The 22,641-nt window shown below is 49.1% G+C and overlaps 1 protein-coding gene across 1 annotated transcript in view; it reads right to left on the minus strand.

Moving 5' to 3' along the window:
* The window catches only part of LOC134411333 (tyrosine-protein phosphatase non-receptor type 11-like), a 65,518-nt gene extending 50,035 nt beyond the window's left edge, over positions 1 to 15,483 (minus strand). The window contains exon 1 of the mRNA XM_063145063.1: positions 15,411 to 15,483. Within this exon, the coding sequence (XP_063001133.1) occupies positions 15,411 to 15,424 (14 nt within the window). The 5' untranslated portion in view covers positions 15,425 to 15,483. The remainder of the gene's footprint in view (positions 1 to 15,410) is intronic.
* Between the last annotated feature and the right edge of the window lie 7,158 nt (positions 15,484 to 22,641).

A 22,641-nucleotide genomic window follows, 5' to 3' on the forward strand; every position in this document is an offset into this window, starting at 1 on the left:
CGTGCCCCTGCACACGGAGGAGGACGACGACATGCAGCAGCTTGCAGGACTCAAAGAGAAACGTTCGCTATCGCCAGGTACTTGAGGGCGCCATCAGGCCCTCAGCCTGGCATCTGGGCGATCCGGACACGTCATGTAAATCGAGGTCGAAGCAGATCCATCTGCTGCATTCTGCGGAGCGCGTCCCGCTGCCAAAATTCAGGATTGTCCAATCGCTCCGGAAGGTTGTTTTGCCAAGTATGGTTACTGCTTTATTTATAAACTTCTTTCCTCATAAAATACTCAGAAGTACAAGCCTTCTGGTGTCTAGTTTTGGGAAGAAGCGACGGCTTTGTGGATTATCCCACGAAAACACTTTGCACGCTAACCCCTGCCGGCGGGTATAAGGGTTTTGCGCTATTTATTTGCCGGTGACGGCAAACGTGGCTAATAAGAGCCAGGCTAATGACAACACTTTGGAGTCTCTGACGTTAGCGATTATTCTTTTTAAATACAGGAATTGATCCATCTCAGATTGGTGGGTCGAAGTGAGCATTTAGGCGTGAGTTTAAGCCAGAGGACACGGTGTTTCGGCCCAGTTTGAAACTGACACCGATAAATAAACCGTCCAGGTATCATGTGTGCTTCGTGGGCTACTAGCATCTCGTTTTGTGTTCATCTATATCAGGCGTGGGGGAGCCTCCGGCCCGTGTGAGCCAAGTGTGGCCTGCAGGTCTGACCATCTGCCCCACCACCTTTCTCTCCCAGAAAGCTCTTATCTCTGCTGAGCTAAATCAAGGGTGGACACCTTGGGGGTCACCTTCACCCCCTCCACCTCCAGATACACCCCCCCCATGGGATGCCCAACTGCCATGCCCTACGGATCGCTTTCAAACTAAGGGTGTCCCTTTTAAGCCTCTGTAGTGATTTGCTGCTGAAAATCCCATTTTTTCGCCACGGCTGCAAATTTCGGCAGAAAGTGTTTCAATCAATTATATGTATTCCATTGTATTTTGTATTTGTGTCGGACCCCGCCTCGATCCAGAGGGAGAGGCGGGTAAGAAATAAATCTATTAATTATTATTATTATTATTAAGATTATTATTGGGCCTCCTCTCTCTCTCTCTCTCTCTCTCTCTCTCTCTTTCTCTCTCTCTCTCGGAGCACGGCGTTGTGCTTCTGTGTGAGATGCCAATTGCCTTTCGTTGTTTAGCCTCTGTTTATCTAGGCTGCTAAGGAGACAGAAGCTGTAGAGAGGTGGCCGGATGAGTTTGGGAGAAACTTCCTTTATATTTAGCTTCCTGGGCCCTGGATATAGCAACCCCGGGTTTATTTCAGAGCAGACTTTTTGGTGTGAAGCACATAGAGCGATGCCGTGGCCAGGATTAAATGCCTCCCAGCGTTCAAGCGAACCAGCGCAACACACCTTCTAAACTCCTGGACTATTACCAAGTTTTCTCTCGCCCAATTCCAGCTGCCAACGCCTTCCTTTCACTCTTCATCCAGGCAGGTGCTGGGGAGACGTGACGGAAGAACCCCAGGAGAAGCCACCGGCCAACAAACGCTATCGTAAGAACGAAAGAACGTAAGAGGAGCCCTGATGCTTGATCAGGCCAAGGGTCCATCTAGTCCAGCGTTCTGTTAGAGCAGTACAACAATGGAACCAGTGACCTGGAGAGGTGGTGGGCTCTCCCACACTGGAGGCCTTCAAGAGGCAGCTGGACAACCCTCTGTCAGGGATGCTTTAGGGTGGATTCCTGCCTTGAGCAGGGGGTTGGACTCGATGGCCTTGTAGGCCCCTTCCAACTCTGCTATTCTATGGTGGCCAACCAGCTGCCCACGGGAGACCCACAAGCACAACATGAGTGCAACAGCACCCTCCCACCCATGTTCCCCAGCAACTGAAGTACACAGTGCTCAGTTGGCCTACTTTAGTTTATTTGTACTTTGGGAGATATTATATATACTGGCATACAAATAAATGTTGGTGATTATGCTAGCTATACTGCCTCTGAACCTAGAGGTAGAACTTAGCCATCAGGACATGCAGCTATTGGTAGCCTCCTCCTCCAGGAATTTGTCCAACCCCCTTTTAAAGCCATCCAAATGGGTGGCCATCACGACATCTTGCGTTAGTGAGTTCCACAGTTTATGGATTGCGTCAAGAAGTCCTTCCTTTTATCCGTCCTGAATCTCCCACCAATCAACTTCATGGGATGTCTCTGGGCCTTTCTACACCTAAGGGTTATCCCAGGAAAATGGAGGAATCGCCCCCGCCTGCTCCTGGGATCCCCTGTGTGTCATTTGGATGCACAGGGATGATTCCGGGACGATCCCGGGGGGGGGGGAGGGGGAAGGCAGGTGTAGAAATGGCCTCTGTTGAGTTTGAGTATTACAGGAGAGGGAGAAAAAATGTCTCCCTCCCCACATTCTCCACACCCTGCATAATTTTGTACACCTCTATCAGGTCTCCCCTTAGCCTCCTTTTTTTCTCCCATGTTAAACCATCCAAATTTTGAAGTACAAGCACTCATACAGAGGCCCCAAAGCTCAGCTCGCTCCACCCCATCCCGAAGGGTTCAAAATTGCAGGCAGCAAAAACTGAGCTCTATCAACGAAGTGGTTCTAGCCATTTTCATCTGTGCTGGGAGCAGGGGATATTTTGGGGGAAGCTGATGGGCCGTGGCGGCCCGTTCAAGCCCCAGTAACTTCAACATACTTTGCTTAACAACAAGGAACAAGATATTGGCACTAGGAAAATATACTGTAGCTAAGCTCAGACGCAGCAGATAAGGCAGCAAAGGGTTGATAGATAACAGCAGCGTCTTTCCTATTAACTAAAAATAAAGGGCCTGTGCTGTTTCTGACGTCTTCCAAAACTTTCGAGACCTTTCCTTGGAGACTGTTCACAGAATTAGGGCAGGAGGTTGAAAAAAGATTCTGGGTGAAATCCAACGAAATCGTGCTTAGAGTAATGAATGGGACCAAAGGTAGTCATGACTAACTTACGTCCCGTTCATTCCAATGGGTCTCCTTTGAGTAGGACTTGCCTTGGATTTTACCCACTGAAAGCAAGGCACGAGTTACGAGGGTCATCGGGGTTGCCAAATTCTAATTCCAACAATACTGACGCACCGCAGGAACCCATGGAAGGGTGGAGCCATGACAGTACCTGTGGATCAGGGAGGTTTTGTAAGATCAGGTCAACACCTGAATCCTTGGGCAATTGCCACGGGGCCCCAGGGCATGGCAGGGCCCAACGTCGTAGGAACTGCGTTACTCAGGTTCTGGAAAAACTGAAATATCGGTCTCATGTACAAATAGCAAATTTGTGCACCAAACGTGGAGCTTTATTATTAAAACGGCACCATTTTCACACAAGGAGAGTTCTGCAATATTGGGGAAACTTGGGTTTCCCCCCCCAAAGTATAAAATTCTTCAGGAAAAACAAACTAAAGGGATCGCCCCCCCTCTCAACTCCCCAAAACAACTCTGTGAGGACTGAGCATGTTCAGTAGCCGCAGAAGACCAAGTCCTGAGAGTTGGCAGGGACACACAGGAATGGAGTACCTTTGGAAAGGGCACGGCTGGCTGAAATCCTGAACAGGAACACCCCACCCTGCAAGACTTTGTCGCAGATCCAACTCGTTTCATAGCCTTAAGAAATCTATACCCAGCAGATCACACAATCAATTTGTAGGTTTTTCCTTGGGGAATCCAACCTGTTTATGAACAGAAGATTTCAGCCCTGTTACATTGTCAGGCTCTAACTGTCCCCGCCTCCCCGCCCATCCACGATCTATAGGCAATTGCATTCTCCTTGGGTGCAGCGACCTATGTAATTCTTAAAGACACACTATACCCTGATAGTGATGCTATAACACCCGATGATCTCAGTTTCTTCAGTACATCGACGGTACCGCCTGCTCTTTTTCAGCACGCAACACATCGTTCGCGATACTTTCAACAGAACTCGTGGTCTCCCATCGGAAAGGGATAAAAAGCGGTCGTTTTTAATATCCAAATTGCTTTAACGGTGACCATCTTTGGGGGGAAAGGCAGAGGATACCTATCTTGTAAATAAATGAGACCTGGGTTTAGGGAAAGAGGCAGGAATCGAGTCGTTCCGCTTCTCCCAACAATTACAGGCTAGCAAAACACATACTGTGCAAAGACTAACATAATGCTATTTGCACCAAGTGTGTGTGTGTGTGTGTGTGTGTGCGCGGGGGGGTTGGGTATTCAGGAAGCAACGGCATTTCCTTGTATCCAGCTCTGTTTTAAGTAGCGGCATTTCTGACCTTCCCTTTGGACCCGAAGCAGGAAATCTACGAAGCGAACAAACTTCACCGCCTGATTAAACAATCATCCCAGACACATTTCCTGGACACGAACCACAACTTTGGAAGAGCAAAGAGTTCCATTTGAGCCAAGATTCGTAACTTGGGGGTCCTCCTAGAACCATCTCTGTCACTTGAGCGTCAGGTAGCCTCGGTGGCATGGAGTGCTTTCTACCAACTCCAATTGGTGGCCCAGCTACGCCCCAATCTGGACAGGGATAACCTAGCTTCAGTCGTCCATACTCTGGTAACCTCCAAATTAGATTGCTGCAATGCCCTCTACGTGGGGCAGCCTTTGAAGACGGTTTGTGCAAAATGCAGCAGCCAGATTGATAGCTGGAACAAGGAGGTTTGAGCATATAACACCGATTCTGGCCCGCTTGCATTCGCTGCCTATACATTTCCGAGCCCAATTCAAGGTGCTGGCTTTAACCTATAAAGCCCTACATGGCTTGGGACCGCAATACCTGATGGAACGCCTCTCCCGACATGAACCTACCCGTACACTGCGCTCAACATTTAAGGTCCTCCTCCGAGGGAAGCTCAGAGGAAGGCAACAAAGGAGAGAGCCTTTTCGGTGGTGGCCCCCCAACTGTGGAATGATCTCCCCGATGAGGCTCGCCTGGCGCCAAGACCGTTATCTTTCAGGCGCCAGGTCAAGACTTTTCTCTTCTCCCAGGCATTTAACAACGCTAAGTTTGTCTTTTAACGGACCCCAGAACTGTTGTTTTTAAATGGATGTTGCTTTTATACTATTGCTCTTATGGTTTAAATTTTGTATACTTTTTAAATGTTTACTGTTTTTAACTTTTGTAAACCGCCCAGAGAGCTTTAGCTATGGGGCGGTTTATAAATGTTACAAATAAATAAATAAATAAAATTCAATTATGGGTTAAGCCCTCCCCCTTGCACCCCACCACCACTACCACCACAAAAGGTAAACAAGCCAAACTCTAAGTAGTCATTTCCACCCAGCCCCTAGAGAAGGATATCAGTTCAATCCCCTTCCTACGGTAGCTGTGGCATGGTTGCTCTCAACGCTCAGATAGCCTGCTCCTGCCCAAAGCTCATGCGCAAGACGAGGCATGAGGGGAGACATGAGAGCACTCTTCAAATACTTAAAAGGTTGTCACACAGAGGAGGGCCAGGATCTCTTCTCGATCCTCCCAGAGTGCAGGACACGGAATAACGGGCTCAAGTGACAGGAAGCCAGATTCCGGCTGGACATCAGGAAACACTTCCTGACTGTTAGAGCAGTACGACAATGGAATCAGTTACCTAGGGAGGTCGTGGGCTCTCCCACACTAGAGGCCTTCAAGAGGCAGCTGGACTACCATCTGTCAGGGATGCTTTAGGGTGGATTCCTGCATTGAGCAGGGGGTTGGACTCGATGGCCTTGCAGGCCCCTTCCAACTCTGCTGTTCTATGATTCTATGAAAAATGAAACCCCAAACGGCACATTCTGGTGGCTGAATGCACAGTGCTGCGTTAGGTTGCAGGCACAGGGACAACGAAAAGCTGCGATGGAACTATTCTGCCTGGCCAGCTGCCCTTACTGAGCCTCCAAGAAAGGCAACATCAATCCAGATTTTCACCTTATTACCTTGAAAGGCGGGGGGAAAAACACCCTTGATTTTATTAAACGAATTAAATAGAATTGCATGATTTTTGCCCAGGAGACGTCCAAACCAGGCGCCTCTATGCCCGCGGTTTTTCTTACGCGATGGGCACATCTTAGGAATTGCCTCACATGAAAGCGCTCGTGAAGAGGAGCTGATCTTGTTTTGAGTTCCCACGAACGACTGGGATTTCTGGCATAGCACCTGCCAAGGCCCACGCCTCGAGTCAAAGACAACTTGGTGGTTTCCCACTCAACGCCGGAGGAGAGCCAACAAAAAGCATTCTTTAAAACAAAACTCAACATATATTCCTCCGGGCAAGTTACGTTTCCATTGCTTTCCCCCATTCCCTCCCCGCCGGAGACAGGGAAGGCAGAAATGCCATGAGAAATCGTCCGGCTCACACCTCTGCTTCCGCCCGCTCCTTTGATCCCATTTTGTAACACTTCGGAGACGTGCACGCCCCGGGTTGAATCACCCCAACACACCCTTTTTTGGGGCCAAACAGTCAGGGATGAGTAAGATCCAGTTCACTGGCATACGCGCTGGCGGAGGGGAGGCGCTTCTCACGGCGAAGGAATGCGCAAGTCGGTAGCTTGAATCTTTCAACCTGGGATTACAGCACGTGGCTGTCCACAGTCGGAGCCAGAAAACTGGGCTAATTAGGAAGATGGAAAAAATTGATTGACGCCGGGTTGGGCTATTTGTCTACCTAGTCTGGTAACAGATCCTTTTTCGTCGGAGCTGTCCGGGTTGAACCTGGGACTTTCTGCGTACTAAGCGGGGGTTCTAGGGTAAAAAGTTGCGGTCTTTCCCCAAATGGCCAGAGCCAATCATGCAAGAAGAAGTGGTGTACAACTCCCAAGTTGAGTGGATCCTTCCTTAGCTAGGAGGTCATCAGAACATCAGAAGAGCCCTGGTGGATCAGACCAAGGGTCCATCTAGTCCAGCACTCTGTTCATACAATGGCCATTCAACCAGCTGTCGACCAGGATGTGGTGCAACAGCAGCACCCCACCCATGTTCCCCAGCAGCTGGTGCACACAGGCTTACTGCCCCGTATAGTGGAGGCAGCACATAGCCATCAGGGCTGGTAGCCATGGATAGCCGCCTCCTCCAGGAATTGATCCAACCCCCTTTTAAAGCCATTCAAATTGATGGCCATCACTACATCTTGCGGTAGTGAATTCCGTAGCTTAACTCCGCGCTGCCCTTTATCTTATCCAATCAGCTTCCTGAGATAAACCCGGGCTCTATTCTTATGAGAGGAGAAAAATGTCAAAGCAAGTTCTTTTAGCACCGACGTACGGCCCCTTCCCAAACAACGCAAGGGCTTCCAACCCCAGCCAGCTCTTCAACTGGGGGCCAGATAACATAAGAGGGCATGGCTCCACTCCCTGACATAATCTGGCCCACGGAGGGCTGGGTGTGAGGGCTATACGCCCCCTTATCCAATTTAAGTTCCCCAGCCCTGCTATAGGGCCACGGCGGGGACAGAAAGGGCTGGCACACGTGGGCCTTTGTCGCATCCCAGCAGCGCCGTGCCGTCCACTGTCCCACCTGTTGCAACGTTGCTCTGTTGCTGATAGGCTAGATCGCTGATTGGCCAGGACCACTGTTGGTATAGCCTATTACGAACAAAAAATGTCAGGAAAATAGGTGCAGGGGCGGGGGGGAAAGGCGTTATAACAAGGGGGTTGAATCTCTTTCACAGCCCAAGTGCTGGATTCAATTTCGGTGCAGCTCTCGGGGCGGGGGGGGGGGGGATTCCGGTGGTGAGCAGAGCCAAAAGGACAAAATAAAAATATATTAATATTAATAAATAATAATAATAATAATAATAATAATAAAGCTTGCTTTAGCTTAAAGCTCTTTCTGCTAGTTACTAAGCCTTTTAGAATGGGGGGGGGGAATGCACAAAAGCTGGAAAATCACCCAATGATAAGAATAGGAGAGCCCTGCTGGACAGACCAAGGGTCCATCTAGTCCAGCACTCTGTTCACACAGTGGCCAGGGACCCACAAAGCAGGACATGGTGCAACAGCACCCTCCCACCCATGTTCCCCAGCAACTGGTGCACATAGGCTTAGTGCCTCAAATACTGGAGGTAGCACACAACCATCAGGGCTAGTAGCCATTGATTGCCTTTGCCTCCACGATAAGTGGGGGTGGCCAAGGAAAGGGGGTGTGGCCAAGGAAAGGGGGTGGGGCTGTCTGGGGAACCCCAGGGAGGTGGATTGGGTCCCAGGGCCTGAAATTACCCAGGGAAAGGAAAGGAACCTCTCGTGCAAGCACTGAGTCATTACTGACTCTGGGAGGGACGCCAGCTTTCCCTAACGTTTTCTTGGCAGGCCTTATGGCAGGGTGGTTTGCTGTTGCCTTCCCCAGTCGTTATTACCTTTCCCCCAGCTAACTGGGTACTCATTTTATCGACCTCGGGAGGATGGAAGGCTGAGTCGACCCGAGCCGGCTGCCTGAAACCAGCTTCCGCTGGGATCGAACTCAGGCCGTGGGGAGAGTTTCAGCTGCAGAAACTGCTGCTTTACCACTCCGCGCCACACGAGGCTATTACCCAATCCTGCTTTATATTACACCATCATCATCTTACTGCTAAGGGGGAAAACTGCCCTTCCCACATACCTCAAACCAGCAGGCCTGAAACAATAGGAGGAAATTGCTGAGCCATGCTCTGGGTGCGATCACGGGTCCTTTCTAGGAACACCACGCAGGGCAGCCAGGGATCTAGTAACAGCCCTCCAGCGCCTGGGAGTGCAAGTTTGCAGCGCCTCGGATGCCTCCGTCTCATCGCGGCGAAAGGCTTTTAATCTTCCCCCTCTCCCCTCCGCCAGCAGGCTGCAGCGCAAGGGAGCAGGCATGTTATTCTTAGCTTGACCTCTCCAACGAGGCAGCCGGGGTGATGGAGCTCTTGAAATCAAGCCAGGGATGTCCGGAGCATCTGAGATTCCAGGCGTGAGGCTGGGCTCGTGCGGTGTTGGGCAACGAAAGACACCCCCCCCTCCCCGGTGGATCAGACGACGGTCCAGCTATTCCAACATCCCATTCCCCATGGCAACCGACACAACGCTTTCAAAAGCAGGACGGCAAAAGTAGAACCGCCTTCCCAACAACCGATATTCAGCGGTACACTGCTTCTGAACCTGGAGGTTCTATCCAGCTATTCTAACGCCCTTTGAAATCCATCTAACCGTTGATATTTCCTCATTGGGAATTCGTCCGATCCCCTTTCAGCAGGGACAATGAACTTGAAGGAACGCCTCCTCCCATATGTACCTGCCTGGACCTTAAGATCATCTACAGGGGCCCTTCTCTGTGAGCCCCTGCTAAAGGAAGTGAGGCAGGTGGCTATTAGGAGCAGGGCCTTCTCCGCTGTGGCCCCGGGCCCAAATGAAACCCACCAAATTCCCCGCCCCGGCCACGCTCAACTCTCAGCTTCGCAAGAAACATTCGGCCGACAGGTTCAGCGCAGCAGCGCATCGGAAGAAAAAACCGCTTCCCGCCCCCCGCAAGAAACTTCTCAAAAGGAAAGGACGGAAAACAAGAACCGCCAACGTTTTCCACGGCCCCTTCGCTGCTTCACCTGCTATGGAAATACATGTCAGCCCTCTTTTTTTCTTTTTTCCCATCCAGTCAGCTCTCTTTAAAAAAAGAGAAAGAAAACAAGAGGAAATGACCGAGGCGGCCGAGGCTTTCGCCGCAGGTTGAGCGCAGGAGGGTGTGAGTCACGAGAGGACGGAGCGCGTTTCACCTAGTTAGGATTGGAAAGAAAGAAAGGAAAGTATTGCCTGATCGAGGGACGAGACACAGGAAGTGGTGCACGGGCCTAGAGGTCTGTAGAGAGAACGGCAAAGCAAAGTCCATTGCTGCAGGCTGCTCCCAGGCTCAAATTAAACTCTGATGGGGTAGGAGAAAAAAGCAGAGACTACAAATCCTAAATGGCACTGAACTTTAGTAAATTTGAAACAGTCATAGAGTCATAGAATCATAGAATCATAGAATAGCAGAGTTGGAAGGGGCCTACAAGGCCATCAAGTCCAACCCCCCGCTCAATGCAGGAATCCACCCTAAAGCATCCCTGACAGAGGGTTGTCCAGCTGCCTCTTGAATGGCTCTAGTGTGGGAGAGCCCACAACCTCCCTAGGTAGCTGATTCCATTGTCGCACTGCTCTAACAGTCAGGAAGTTTTTCCTGATGTCCAGCTGGAATCTGGCTTCCTTTAACTTGAGCCCGTTATTCCGTGTCCTGCACTCTGGGAGGATCGAGAAGAGATCCTGGCCCTCCTCTGTGGGACAACCTTTCAAGTCTTTGAAGAGTGCTCTCATGTCTCCCCTCCATCTTCTCTTCTCCAGGCTAAACATGCCCACTTGTTTCAGTCTCTCTTCATAGGGCTTTGTTTCCAGACACCTGATCATCCTGGCTGCCCTCCTCTGGACACGCTCCAGCTTGTCTGCGTCTTTCTTGAATTGTGGAGCCCAGAACTGGACGCAATACTCTAGATGAGGCCTAACCAATGTCTGTAGAGAGAACGGCAAAGCAAAGTCCGTTGGTGCGGGCTGCTCCCAGACTCAAATTAAACTCAGATGGGGTAGGAGAAAGAAGCAGAGACTACAAATCCTAAACGGCACTGGCCTTTAGTAAATACGAAACAGTCATGTGCTCTTTTCTGGTCTTTTAAGGGCAAGGTGGCCTTCCCGGAACTCGGCGCCCTGCACACAGGTCAGACTCCAACCAGGGGAACTACGTTCAGCATCTAAGGCCCTGTTCCGGGTGCCTCCTCTGAGGGAGGCTCAGAAGGCAGCAGCACGGCAGAGGGCCTTTTCGGTGGTGGCCCCGCCAAGTACGGAAAAATCTCCCTGACGAGGCCCACCTGACATCAACCTTGTTCTGTTTTTGGAGCCTGACCTCCTTATTTTCTCAGGCATATGGATGGCAACATGTGATGAGTTTTAAGCAGGTCCCGGACTTGCTTGGTGGCTGATTGCTGAAAGTTGTTGTTAAGAGATACAAGGTTGTCTCTGTGTGAGCTGTCTATTTTATGTGCACGTGGGCTGTTTTCGTTTTTTGTTTTTAACTTTGCATACTGTGTTTTTAATGGTTTTAATCTTTGTAAAATGCCCAGAGAACTTTGGCTATGGGGCAGTATAAAAATGTAATAAGTAAGAATATAAGAAGCACCCTGCTGGATCAGAACGAGGGTCCGTCTAGTCCACCCGATTCAAAGTGCTGGTTTTAACCTTTCAGTCCTCCCCTGTCTGCCCACCCAGATCCAAAATTCATCATCTCAGGACCTCCTCCAGGTACCCCAAGCCAAATGAAGCAAAGCTGACGGCTGGAAGAGAAAGGGCCTTTTCGGTGCTGGCACTCTTTCTGCAGAATGCTCCTGCACTACATTAGGGTCTTGAATGAGCTGGGTGAAGAACTTTTTATTCTCCAAGACATTTGACGAACGGTTTTTAGCGCTCTTAGGTAATCCCACTTGTATTCTGCTGCTATTTTTGTGCTCTGTTTTGAATTTGGTTTTGGTGCTGCACAGTTTTTACCCGGGAGGTTTTGGGGCTGCACAGTTTTTACCCGGGAGATTTTTTGGTGCTGCACAGTTTTCACCCGGGAGGTTTTTTGGTGCTGCACAGTTTTCACCCGGGAGGTTTTTTGGGGCTGCACAGTTTTTACCCGGGAGGTTTTTTGGGGCTGCACAGTTTTTACCCGGGAGGTTTTTTGGGGCTGCACAGTTTTTACCCGGGAGGTTTTGGGGCTGCACAGTTTTTACCCGGGAGGTTTTTTGGGGCTGCACAGTTTTCACCCGGGAGGTTTTTTGGGGCTGCACAGTTTTTACCCAGGAGGTTTTTTGGGGCTGCACAGTTTTTACCCAGGAGGTTTTTTGGGGCTGCACAGTTTTTACCCGGGAGGTTTTGGGGCTGCACAGTTTTTACCCGGGAGGTTTTGGGGCTGCACAGTTTTTACCCGGGAGGTTTTGGGGCTGCACAGTTTTTACCCGGGAGGTTTTGGTGCTGCACAGTTTTTTACCCTGGTTTTATTTTGTCTTCGTTTTATTTTGTGCCACTTTTATCACTGTCTGTTTCATCTTTTGTGGTTTCCATTTCCCTTTACGCTGGTTACTGGACAGTCTATAAGAAAGAAAGAAAGTTCTTACGTCCAACTGTAACTCAGCTAAGCTAACTGACACAACAATATCCGGCTTTGCTGCTATCTCCCTTTCTGTAATTTACCCAGCATCAAATTTTAGATTGCAACCTCCTCAAGGCAGGGACCTATCCACCATATTCACCAAGGACACCATATGAATAAAAATGTATCATCCCAAAGGTAAATCAGGGTGGGTGGGCTTGGCATACAGAGAGCGAATCCAAAGAAAACAAAGACGGAGAGAATATCCAGGTTGTACCACTACGGTTGTTCTCTAGTTTAGATCAAAGAAGACATTTGTTTATATTCTATTTTTAACCACTCACTTGGGGGGGGGGGACACACACAATATTCTGAAGACACCTTGAAAGCTGGTTGACCTAAAAACAGGACAGGACATTTTAAGATAGATCATTCAAATAAGAAATTCCTGGGCAGTGACACAGCAAGTACGCGTTGTTGATTACATTTTTATCTTGACCTTTCTCCAGAAAGCCCTGGTACATGCGCAAAAAACACACACATCCTTTCAGCCTCTGAACGACAAACTTGCAAGGTAGGTTTCCTTCCCCAATCCAGCATCAAGATGTTTCGGATGACAAATCCTAGAACGCTGGACCATTTTCCGGGGCTGGTGGGAATTGAAGTCCAAAATATCTAGAGGAGACCAGGTCGGGCGAAGGCTGAGTTAAAAGCTAGCTGCTGATACCGAAGGGATTTGAATGCAGATCTTAGAATCAGAATAGCAGAGTTGGAAGGGGCCTACAAGGCCATCGAGTCCAACGCCTTGCTCAATGTCCAGCAATAACCACTACACCACACTTCCAGAAAAATGCAGCAGACCCACAATGCGCTTTAACACAAAGTTGTTACCAAGCTGAGCACAGGTTGATCCAGGCCTTTCCCAAATGCTTCAGTGACCAGAGACGGCTGTCCTACGAGAAGAGCTGTGGGACTCGGAACGGAAGGATGGATTTATTTATTTTTAAAGACAGGAAAGTCTCTTTTCGGATAAGGAACGCAAGGTCAACCAGACGACATTTGGCTGGGAGAAATGGCTCCCCGACAAAGCAGCCCTGGGGTCCTTTAACCATGAACACCTTTCGCCGCAATCAACACGGCCAAATTGAAAGCAAACAACGGTAAATTTTGGGAGAGGAAAAAGCTGACCGCCGGACCGACCCTCGAGGGAGGAAGAGGACGAAAATCGTGCTGCCTTTTACCCGGATGCGTGTGGGGAAAGTTATAATTCTTCGACAGGAAGGAAACATCCCTGCTTTCAGAGGCACTTTTCCCCACAGCACTGCAGAAATCCAAAACGTTCAGCACTCTGCACATCCTCAGATGCACCCGCCAATTCTACGTCGAGGCGCTTTCTAGGTTCCAACCCTGCCAGGGTTAGATTTTTAAGTTGGAGGAAGGGAAGAGGAAATGAAGGCTTCAGGCTGATTCACACCCGCAAAGAGTTATCTAGTTTACGACTAGGAAATGAAGGAAGGAAGGGGGGGGAAACACCCTCAAACACAGAGAGAGAAAATAAGCTGTAAGGAAAGACGGCTGAGTGCAGCAGCAGGGGGAATTCAAAGGTTAGGGATACAATCCTAGACAGGAAAGAAAGCCCTATGACTGCCAGAATGCTGTGAACTTTATGATGTTTTTTCCTTTCTTTCTAAACTTGCACAGGATTGCGGCCTTAGACTGGAATCCAATGTGTACAACCCTGGGAGTAAACATCATTGAATTCAATGGGATTTACTTCTGGGTAGACGTATTTAGGATTGTGCTGTCGGAGCTCAAATGAACATGAAAGCAGCAGAATATGAAGGATTTAAAAAGCAAACCGCAGAGTACAACAGCTCAAGAATTGCCTAATACAGTTGAAAGAGAAGCAGTGTTCCTTTTTCCCCGCACCCAAAACAATTCGGCTTATGACTTCACTAACGCATGATGCAGAGATAACCACTAGGCTATAGGGCGAGGGGAAAAGGAAGAGTTCGCCACACGCCTGGGCATGGTTAGACAGAAAAGATGTCCTACAATTCCCAGCATTGTATTGTACTTCCATGCTAGGACGTTCTGTCTAAACAAGCAGGCTAAATGTACTGAGAACAGGTCTGTCAACAACATCTATTAGCCACAACACATCAATGGAGCTTCTCTGAACAGAAGCAGTGTATCTGAGTACTAATAATAGGAAGTTGACATCTTCCACTTAAATTATTTTTGTCTTCTTTTTTTTAAAGAGTCTTTTGCTTCTGTTTCCACACACACCCCAGCTAAAATCCAATCAAGAATGAAAAATAGGCCACTGATCAACGTCGATAGAGCGATAATTCCACGCTCAGCTTACGAGAAGGGTGAGGGGTCAGTTTGCCAATCTAGTGCAACTCCTAGCATTCTTTTACACAGATGTGGTGGGGGAAACGGATCGCTCCTCAGCGGGATGGAAATACGTCTCACTATGCTCAGAGGCACTCTTTCCCGATTGCACTGCAGCCATTCAGAAAGGTTCCGCGCTCCGCTCATCCTCAGAGACGCCTGCTTCTTCCCCTAAGCTTTCGAAACAAGCAGTCGAGGTTCCGGCCCTGACAGAACCGGATCTTAAAACGTAAGAACAGCCGTGCTGGATCAGGCCGAGAGCCCATCTAGTCGAAGGACACGGGTGCAACACCATCCCCCCGCCCATGTTCCCCAGCAAAACCACCAGAACTGGATCTTAGAACGTAAGAACAGCTATCCTGGATCAGGCCAAGAGCCCATCTAATCGAAGAACATGGGTGCAACAGCATCCCCCCACCCATGTTCCCCAGCAAAACCACCAGAACTGGATCTTAGAACGTAAGAACAGCTATCCTGGATCAGGCCAAGAGCCCATCTAATCGAAGGACATGGGTGCAACAGCATCCCCCCGCCCATGTTCCCCAGCAAAACCACCAGCAGGACACGAGGGCAACAGCATCCCCCCGCCCATGTTCCCCAGCAAAACCACCAGCAGGACATGAGGGCAACAGCACCCTCCTGCCCGTGTTCCCCATCAACTGGTCTGGACTGGGAGAAGGGAAGGGGGCTGGTGGATGATGGGAACTGTAGTCCAATCCGTCCAGAAGGCTGGGTTAGAGAGGAGATTCGTTTTTAATCTCCCCCAAATCAGAAGCAGTCTAGCTGCAAACATGATAAAGCCACATAACCACAACAGGCTCAGCAGGATCGCCCAAACCAATAGGTTACGTAGGCTTTTCATGCAGAGGGGGGTCTAAGCCAGCAGGAGATGTTGCCGGGAGCCTGTTTTAATACCCGGTGAGGCTCTTACCTGCGGGAGGTCATGGCGCAAGGTGGGAGAGCTCGCGTGTCTCCCCTTCCCCAAGACCACCGGCTCCGTCGGCAGCTGCCCGAACTCTGAAGCGGCCACAGCGAGCGGCTGCGAAGGTCCCCGGCGCAACTCCCAGGCCACGCCCCCTGCGCTGCCATATATGGGCAGGCCGCCCGACGCCCGGGTCTCCCATTGGCCGGGCCGGGCAGAGCCGGGCCACGCCTTGGGGAACCCACGTGTCAGCCAAGGGGAAAGCCCTCCCTGCGTGTGTGCGAGAGCCGAGAGGGGAATCCCCCCTCCGCCAATCACCTCTGCCTGGCAACAGGCCCCGCCTGGCAACCGCAGGAGCTGCTTTTAAAGAGACAGCGCTTTAAATCTCCCCGCCCGAAGCGTCCATATTAGGGCAAGGCCTCGCTTTGGAGCAGCAGCTGGAGGCTGGTGACTCCGAGGTCAGTGGGGCTGTGGATCCGCTCCTGGCAATCAGAAATTTTTAAAGATGTATTGATTCCTGTTCTAATGTTGTTCCCCGCCTCGATCCAAAGGGAGAGGCGGGTAAGAAATAAAATTATTATTATTATTATTGTTATTATTATAAAGGAGCTGTCCAAAGTATTGAACCCAATGAGACAGCTCCTTTTATTTTTATTTTATTTATTTATTTATTTATGCATTTTTATGCCGCCATTCAGCCAAAAAAGGTGCTCACGGCGGCTTACAAAAGTATTGATTGCTTTTGGATACTGTTTTTTATACTGTTGTTTTATGTTTTTGATGGGTTTTTTTAAAAAAAAATGTATGTTTTTGAGTTTTTTTTAAAATTTTGTATACTTTTTAACGTTTACTATTTTTAACTGCTGGTATTGACATTTAAAGCCCTAAACGGTTTGGGGCCAGGTTATTTGAAGGAACGCCTCCTCCCATATGCACCTGCCTGGACCTTAAGATCATCTACAGGGGCCCTTCTCCGCGAGCCCCTGCCAAAGGAAGTGAGGCAGGTGGCTACTAGGAGGAGGGCCTTCTCTGCTGTGGCACCCCGGCTGTGGAATGAGCTCCCCAGAGAGGTCCGCCTGGCGCCTACCCTGTACTCCTTTCGTCGCCAGCTGAAGACCTTTTTATTCACTCAGTATTTTAACACTTAATTTTAACTTAAATTTAAATTAAAGTTAAATTTAATGCGGCTGCAAAAAAAGCAAATGCTATTTTGGGCTGCATGAATAGAAGTATAGTTTCCACACGTTGGACAGCTCCTTTAGAGTTCTGAGCGGATTCGCCACCTGACTGACACCAGAGCCACCGGCCTCAAGCGATCCTTTGAAGTAGAGACGTCGCGTCTCGAACCTGGGGCTGTCTATATGAAGTAAAGTAGCTGTTCCAGGGCTGAGCTCCGTTCCCTACCTCCATCCAGGTGACCTTTGCTTTGGCCTTGGCAAAAAAAAAAAAAAAAAACAGCAGCAAAATTGCCCGTGCGACTGAATTCTGTTTGAATAACTGGCACTGTTGCGTTCGCTTCTCTCTGGAGTTCCCTCTAGGACTGTTCTGTGCCATTCTCATTTTGTAATGGCGTATCCATGCTTCTGGTTGCAGGCGTTTCGTTACGCCGGATGGCTAAGCCAACAGCGCGATTACCTCCCTACAATCGGCGTACGCTGCTTTACACCAGGTCAGGCTCCTTGTCCATCCGACCCAGAATTCTCTGCTCCAGGGGTGTGGCTTAATCCAAGGGTCTACCTCCCCCAAATGGCCACACCCTATTCCTATGGCTCCACCCCCTCTCCAATTGTTCTGTGGTTTCTCAAGTTTTGCACAACAGGAGCTGATAACTAAAATATGCTGATACTTTGGCTTTTTCTGGCCCTGCGCCTTTTTTCCTCTGGCTCCACCCACCCTCAGAAAGCAGCCCCCGAGCGCTTCTCTGAAATTAACTGCGGCCCTCAGACTGATAGAGGTTTGACACACCTGCACTAATCAAACAATCCTTCTTTTCATAAGGCAGAGGAGGGGACGTTTTTCCCTCCAGATGTTGTCGGACTCCAACCCCCAGCAGCCCGAGCAGGATGACTAGAGGTCAAGGATGATGGGATTTGTAGTTCAACAACATCTAGAGTGCCACAGGTTCCCCTGCCCCTCCCCACTCCCAGTATAAGGGATATATGTGTAAATTCTAATCCAGAAAAATAATACAAAGTTCTTTAAAAAAGAAGAAGACAAAAATAAACTAAGTGGAAGATGTCAACTTCCTATTATTAGTACTCAGATATACTGCTTCTGTTTAGAGAAGTTCCATTTACGTGTTGCAGCTAATGTACTCAATACATTTTACATGCTTGTCTAGACAGAAAAAAGTTCAACAACTCCTAACGTTACTAATTATAATCCAGAATTTGGGGAACGCTGTCCTGCCGTCTAACGGGAGCAAAATGCAGAAGTGCAGACCGCGCCCTTTTGGTTTCATTGGGGGGGGGTTTACGTTTCCAGTGGGTCGTCGCCAGAATTAAAAGGAAAGGGGACCTACGACATTGCGACCCACATGGCCTCTCCAAAGCCCTGATGGTCCGGAAATGGCTGAGGATTCTTCCAATTCCCTGGAGAACATTCTCCAATCAAAGGCAGACATTGTCTGTCCAAATCGGTCACAAAGGCAGAGAAAGAGAGAGAGAAAAGGAGTAAAGGGGATGGTTTGTTCTCTTTCTTCCTTGGGGATTTTTTTTTTTTTAACACTGGGTATGGAAAAAAAATTGACCGGCCTCCATAACAATGGTGCCTCAGTCGTCTCAGTGGAAAGCTTTTGGAGTGACAGCGGAGGGCCTTTGGGGTTGGTCCCTTGTGCGTGTGCATGCGCGCGTTGGTGGAAAACCGACTCATCGCGGTGTCTCGTTGCTGTCAAATGTTATGAGCTCACTGGTGCGTCTGAGGTCTCTGGACTTCCCCTAGACAGATGTGGCCTTTGCTCGGCCTTATTATAGATCCCTCCGACGATTCTTCTGTGTAGCTCTGTGTCAGTTCTGTGGCATCCGTGAGTGGCCTGGAGGACTTGACCCACACCCTTTCTCTTCCCCTGTCTCCTAAGCAGCGGAGGCTGGTTGCTCCAATGTCAGTGGGGCAGCGAAAAAGAACATAGAACCATAGAATCATAGATAGTAGAGTTGGAAGGGGCCTATAAGGCCATCGAGTCCAACCCCCTGCCCAATAAGAACGTAAGAAGTGCCCGTGTGGCGCAGAGCGGTAAAGCAGCAGTTTCTGCAGCTGAAACTCTCCCCACGGCCTGAGTTCGATCCCAGCGGAAGCTGGTTTCAGGCAGCCGGCTCGGGTCGACTCAGCCTTCCATCCTCCCGAGGTCGGTAAAATGAGTACCCAGTTAGCTGGGGGAAAGGGAAGAACGGGCAGGGAAGGCAACGGCAAACCACCCCTCTATAAGGCCTGCCAAGAAAACATCAGTGAAAGCTGACGTCCCTCCAAGAGTCAGTAATGACTCAGTGCTGGCACGAGAGGTTCCTTTCCTTTCCACCTAGTCCAGCATTCTGTTCCCACAGTGGCCAACCAGCCGTCGGCCAGGGACCAACAAAACAGGATGTGGTGCAACAGCACCCTCCCACCCATGGCCTTGACCCATGACTCGATGGCCTTGTAGGCCCCTCCCAACTCTGCTATTCTATGATTCTATGATGTTCCCCAGCAACTGGTGCACACAGGCTTACTGCCTCGAATACTGGTGAAAGCACCTTGGAAAGTGCCTTTGGAGTTCTGAGCGGAGCGGATTCACCATCTCACTGGCATCGGATCCACCAGCTTCCACAGCTCCAAAGCCCAACTGATGTGTGTGTGTGCGTGCGCGTATTAAATGTCTTATTTCTTATTGGGACCACAATACCTGACAGAACGCCTCTCCCGACGTGAATATACCCGGTCACTACGTTCAACATCTAAGGTCCTCCTATGGGTGCCTACTCCGAGAGAGGCTCGGAGTTTGGCAACAAGGGATAGGGCCTTTTCGGTGGTGGCCCCCAGACTGTGGAATGATCTCCCTGATGAATTTAAAATTTAAAATTTTGTATACTCATTTTTATCTTAATTTTAGAATTTCTGTAAACTTCCCGGAGAGCCCTTGCTATGGGGGCGGTATAGAAGTGTAATAAATAAATAAATAAATTTAGGTTTACATTGGCATACTTTGGGAACAGGGACAAAATTCTCCTATTCCCATTTCAGACCAGTTACTCATGCAGAGGGGCTGCAGGCAGTCTGCTTTTTTCAGATAGGTCATTTTGGTGTGTCATTTTTCAATGTCTGGCAGAAGGTTTGGGTCCCCTGTTTATGACATCTCTAATCCCCCCGTCCCTTCTTGCAAGGAGCTCAAAGGCATTCCAATTCGTCCCCTTTCCAGAATTCACAGGGCATCACCCAGATCTCTTCTCAATCCTCCCAGAGCGCAGGATATGGAATCATGGGCGCAAGTGACAGGAAGCCAGATTCTGGCTGGACAGCAGGAAAATCATCCTGACTGTTAGAGCAGTATGACAATGGAACCAATGACCTGGGGAGGTTGTGAAGGCCCTAGAGGCCTTCAAGAGGCAGCTGGAGAGCCTTCTGTCAGGGATGCTTTAAGGTGGATTCCTGCCTTGAGCAGGCGGTTGGACTTGATGGCCTTAGGGGCCCCTTCCAACTCTACGATTCTATGCTATCGTGATGGGCCTAATGATTTCCTCCTTCCTGCTTCCCCAATTCTGACTTGGCAGGAGCCAGCTGTTTTCATCCCATGCCAGCAACCAGCAGCTGCCACCTCCCTTCCCGGGCAGCTTTGCATCACACTCACAAAAAGGGCCACGGATGTTACGAGCCGCTGGTACAACCAGACCATTGTTGGGAAACTGTCACTGGACGCTGCTCAGCTCAAGCAAAAAAAAAAACCCCAAAAAACAGACCGACCGTGCTAAGCAGCGCAATTCCTTTCGCCCTCTTCGCACAGGCCTCAGGATGCCACTTTTATTTCGGTTTCGCGGGGTTACAGTTTGGGCAGTTCGGATTCCAACCGCCCCATCCAGAAAAGCAAGAACAAAACATCAGGGCGAGTTGGAGATCCCCTGACCAACCTGGAGAAGATTCCCACATTGTAGGATGATTTGGCACCACTCCGACCTTGTCTAGAAGACTGTCCGGTTCTGGACAGTTCTGATGGGAGTTGTAGTCCACCGGAATGCAGCCCCGGAGACCTCCTCTGAAATTCGACCCCTCTGATGTAAACAAATGGGAATGCGTTCAGAGGAGAGCAGAAGGAACTCTAGGAATGATCCACCTGGACCATTAGTTGTGAGCGGGCTTCCCTTTTCGTCTCATTCCCCCATGAATAGGCCTAATCTCCTTTTAATAGCATCTAGGCCTGGGCTGATGACCACATCTTGGCCAGATCTACGCTAAGTGCAAAAGCAAGGAAAACCCCGTGGATGAGTAAAAAGAAGCCAAAGGCAAAGGTAGAACCAGGCAATCTTCAAAACGGAATATTTACGAAAGTTTATTTACAGTGCAAAGGTGCCGCCTACGCGTTTCGAACGCAAAAAGCGCTCTTCCTCAGGGCTGTTATAGAGTTCGCTAAGTTGCCTGGGCCCCAACGATTGTCAGTATTGTTATAAACCATTTCAAAGCAGTAGCGTAGATCCTGACCAGAAGTGTTACCTCCGACAACCAGGCTAACAGTGTTTCGTCCGTCCGTCAACTTAACAGTCTACTAGCATTCAAGAAAGCTCTCAAGACTGATCTCTTCCGGCAGGCCTATCCAGTGGAATTTTAAGATGTTTTTAACAATGTTTTTAGGATGTTTTTAACAACGTATATTATGTTTTGAGTATTATGTATTTTATCGCTTCTTGTTGTTCCTTGCCTCGATCAAAGTCGAGAGGCGGGTAAGAAATAAAATTATTATTATTATTATTATTATTATTATTATTATTATTATTATTATTATTGCCAACCCATTTCAGAAAAGGACTGCAAGGTTGTGGGAGAAAGAGAGACATTCTTTTAAACATCCCGAAGGGTTTCCAGACTTTTCTTTTTATTTCGTGGTGACCGACAAGAAAAGACAGAAGTTAGTCATGAGTATTCAATCCTGCCACTGCTTCTGGGATGTGCCCACCTCACGAATTCATACAGCAGTTCAGAACGGTCATTAATTTGCCCCTTGTAAAGAGATAATCCCATCGCAAATCGTCATTATCGTATCGTAACCTGTTCATTTGGGTAACTGATCCAAACTTCCAGTGTTATTCATTTTAAAAATGTCATTTTGGGAGTATAAATGTGTTATATCACATACCACCAAACAGAAAGCACAAACGTTGTAAGTCTATGCAGCTTCGGACGAATCCTAAATCAGATTTATTTATTTTTTAAAAATCGTTCTGCAATAAACCGCTTACATTTGGGGCATTGAAATATAAAACCCAGTAAGGTTCTGCTGGCTGCACTGTTACTGCAACCTCTCCCGTAGCCCAGGTCTCCTCTAGATGTGTTGGTTGGACTACAACTCCCAGGCCTGGGGATGATGGAAGTGGTAATCCGACAAAACTGGACTATGATCTGGGTTATAGGATTTCGGCAGTGTGGGGCGTCATCCCCTCTTGCACAAGCTGCACTGATAAGAGGTGCTGTGAATGTTCACATCAATGGCGACGGTGCGAGAGAACTTCCTACTTCTTTGGGTCTACTGGTCTCCCACAATCTGCTAGCTCTCCTCTTTCCATTTCGCCAGGAACCTCTGTCTCCAGCTCATGGAGATTGGCTGTCCGAAACAGAATTATTTCCTGCTGTTGACAATTCTAGATCGTTGGGATTCTGCTTACCTCTGCGGCTACGGACACATTGGGGAAAAGCAATCTCCCGCCTGAGTCATCAGGTCATGCCTGCCAGTAAACCCAACCCAACACGCAAATTGAAGAACACTCCGGGCGCAACCCAATGCATGTTTAGACAGCGAAAAAGTCCTGGGAGTTGGGAGGACTTTTTTCTCCGTCTAAACATGCATAGGGTTGCACCTTAGATGCTCAATGGAAGAAAAGATGCAGTGGCCACAAGGTGCCGTGCGCATCGTTAGGAAGAACGTTTCCAAATGCGGGCTAAATAAGATGGCATTTCGATGCATTGCAGCATCCTCAGCGGTCCGTCCCGACGGGATTGAGGGAGACGGCCAACGCTTTGCCCTGCTTTGTTGGGATTTTCGATACATACTGTAACCCACGGG

This window comes from Elgaria multicarinata, chromosome 20 (assembly GCF_023053635.1).
Source record: "Elgaria multicarinata webbii isolate HBS135686 ecotype San Diego chromosome 20, rElgMul1.1.pri, whole genome shotgun sequence".
Classification (NCBI taxonomy): Eukaryota; Metazoa; Chordata; class Lepidosauria; order Squamata; family Anguidae; genus Elgaria; species Elgaria multicarinata.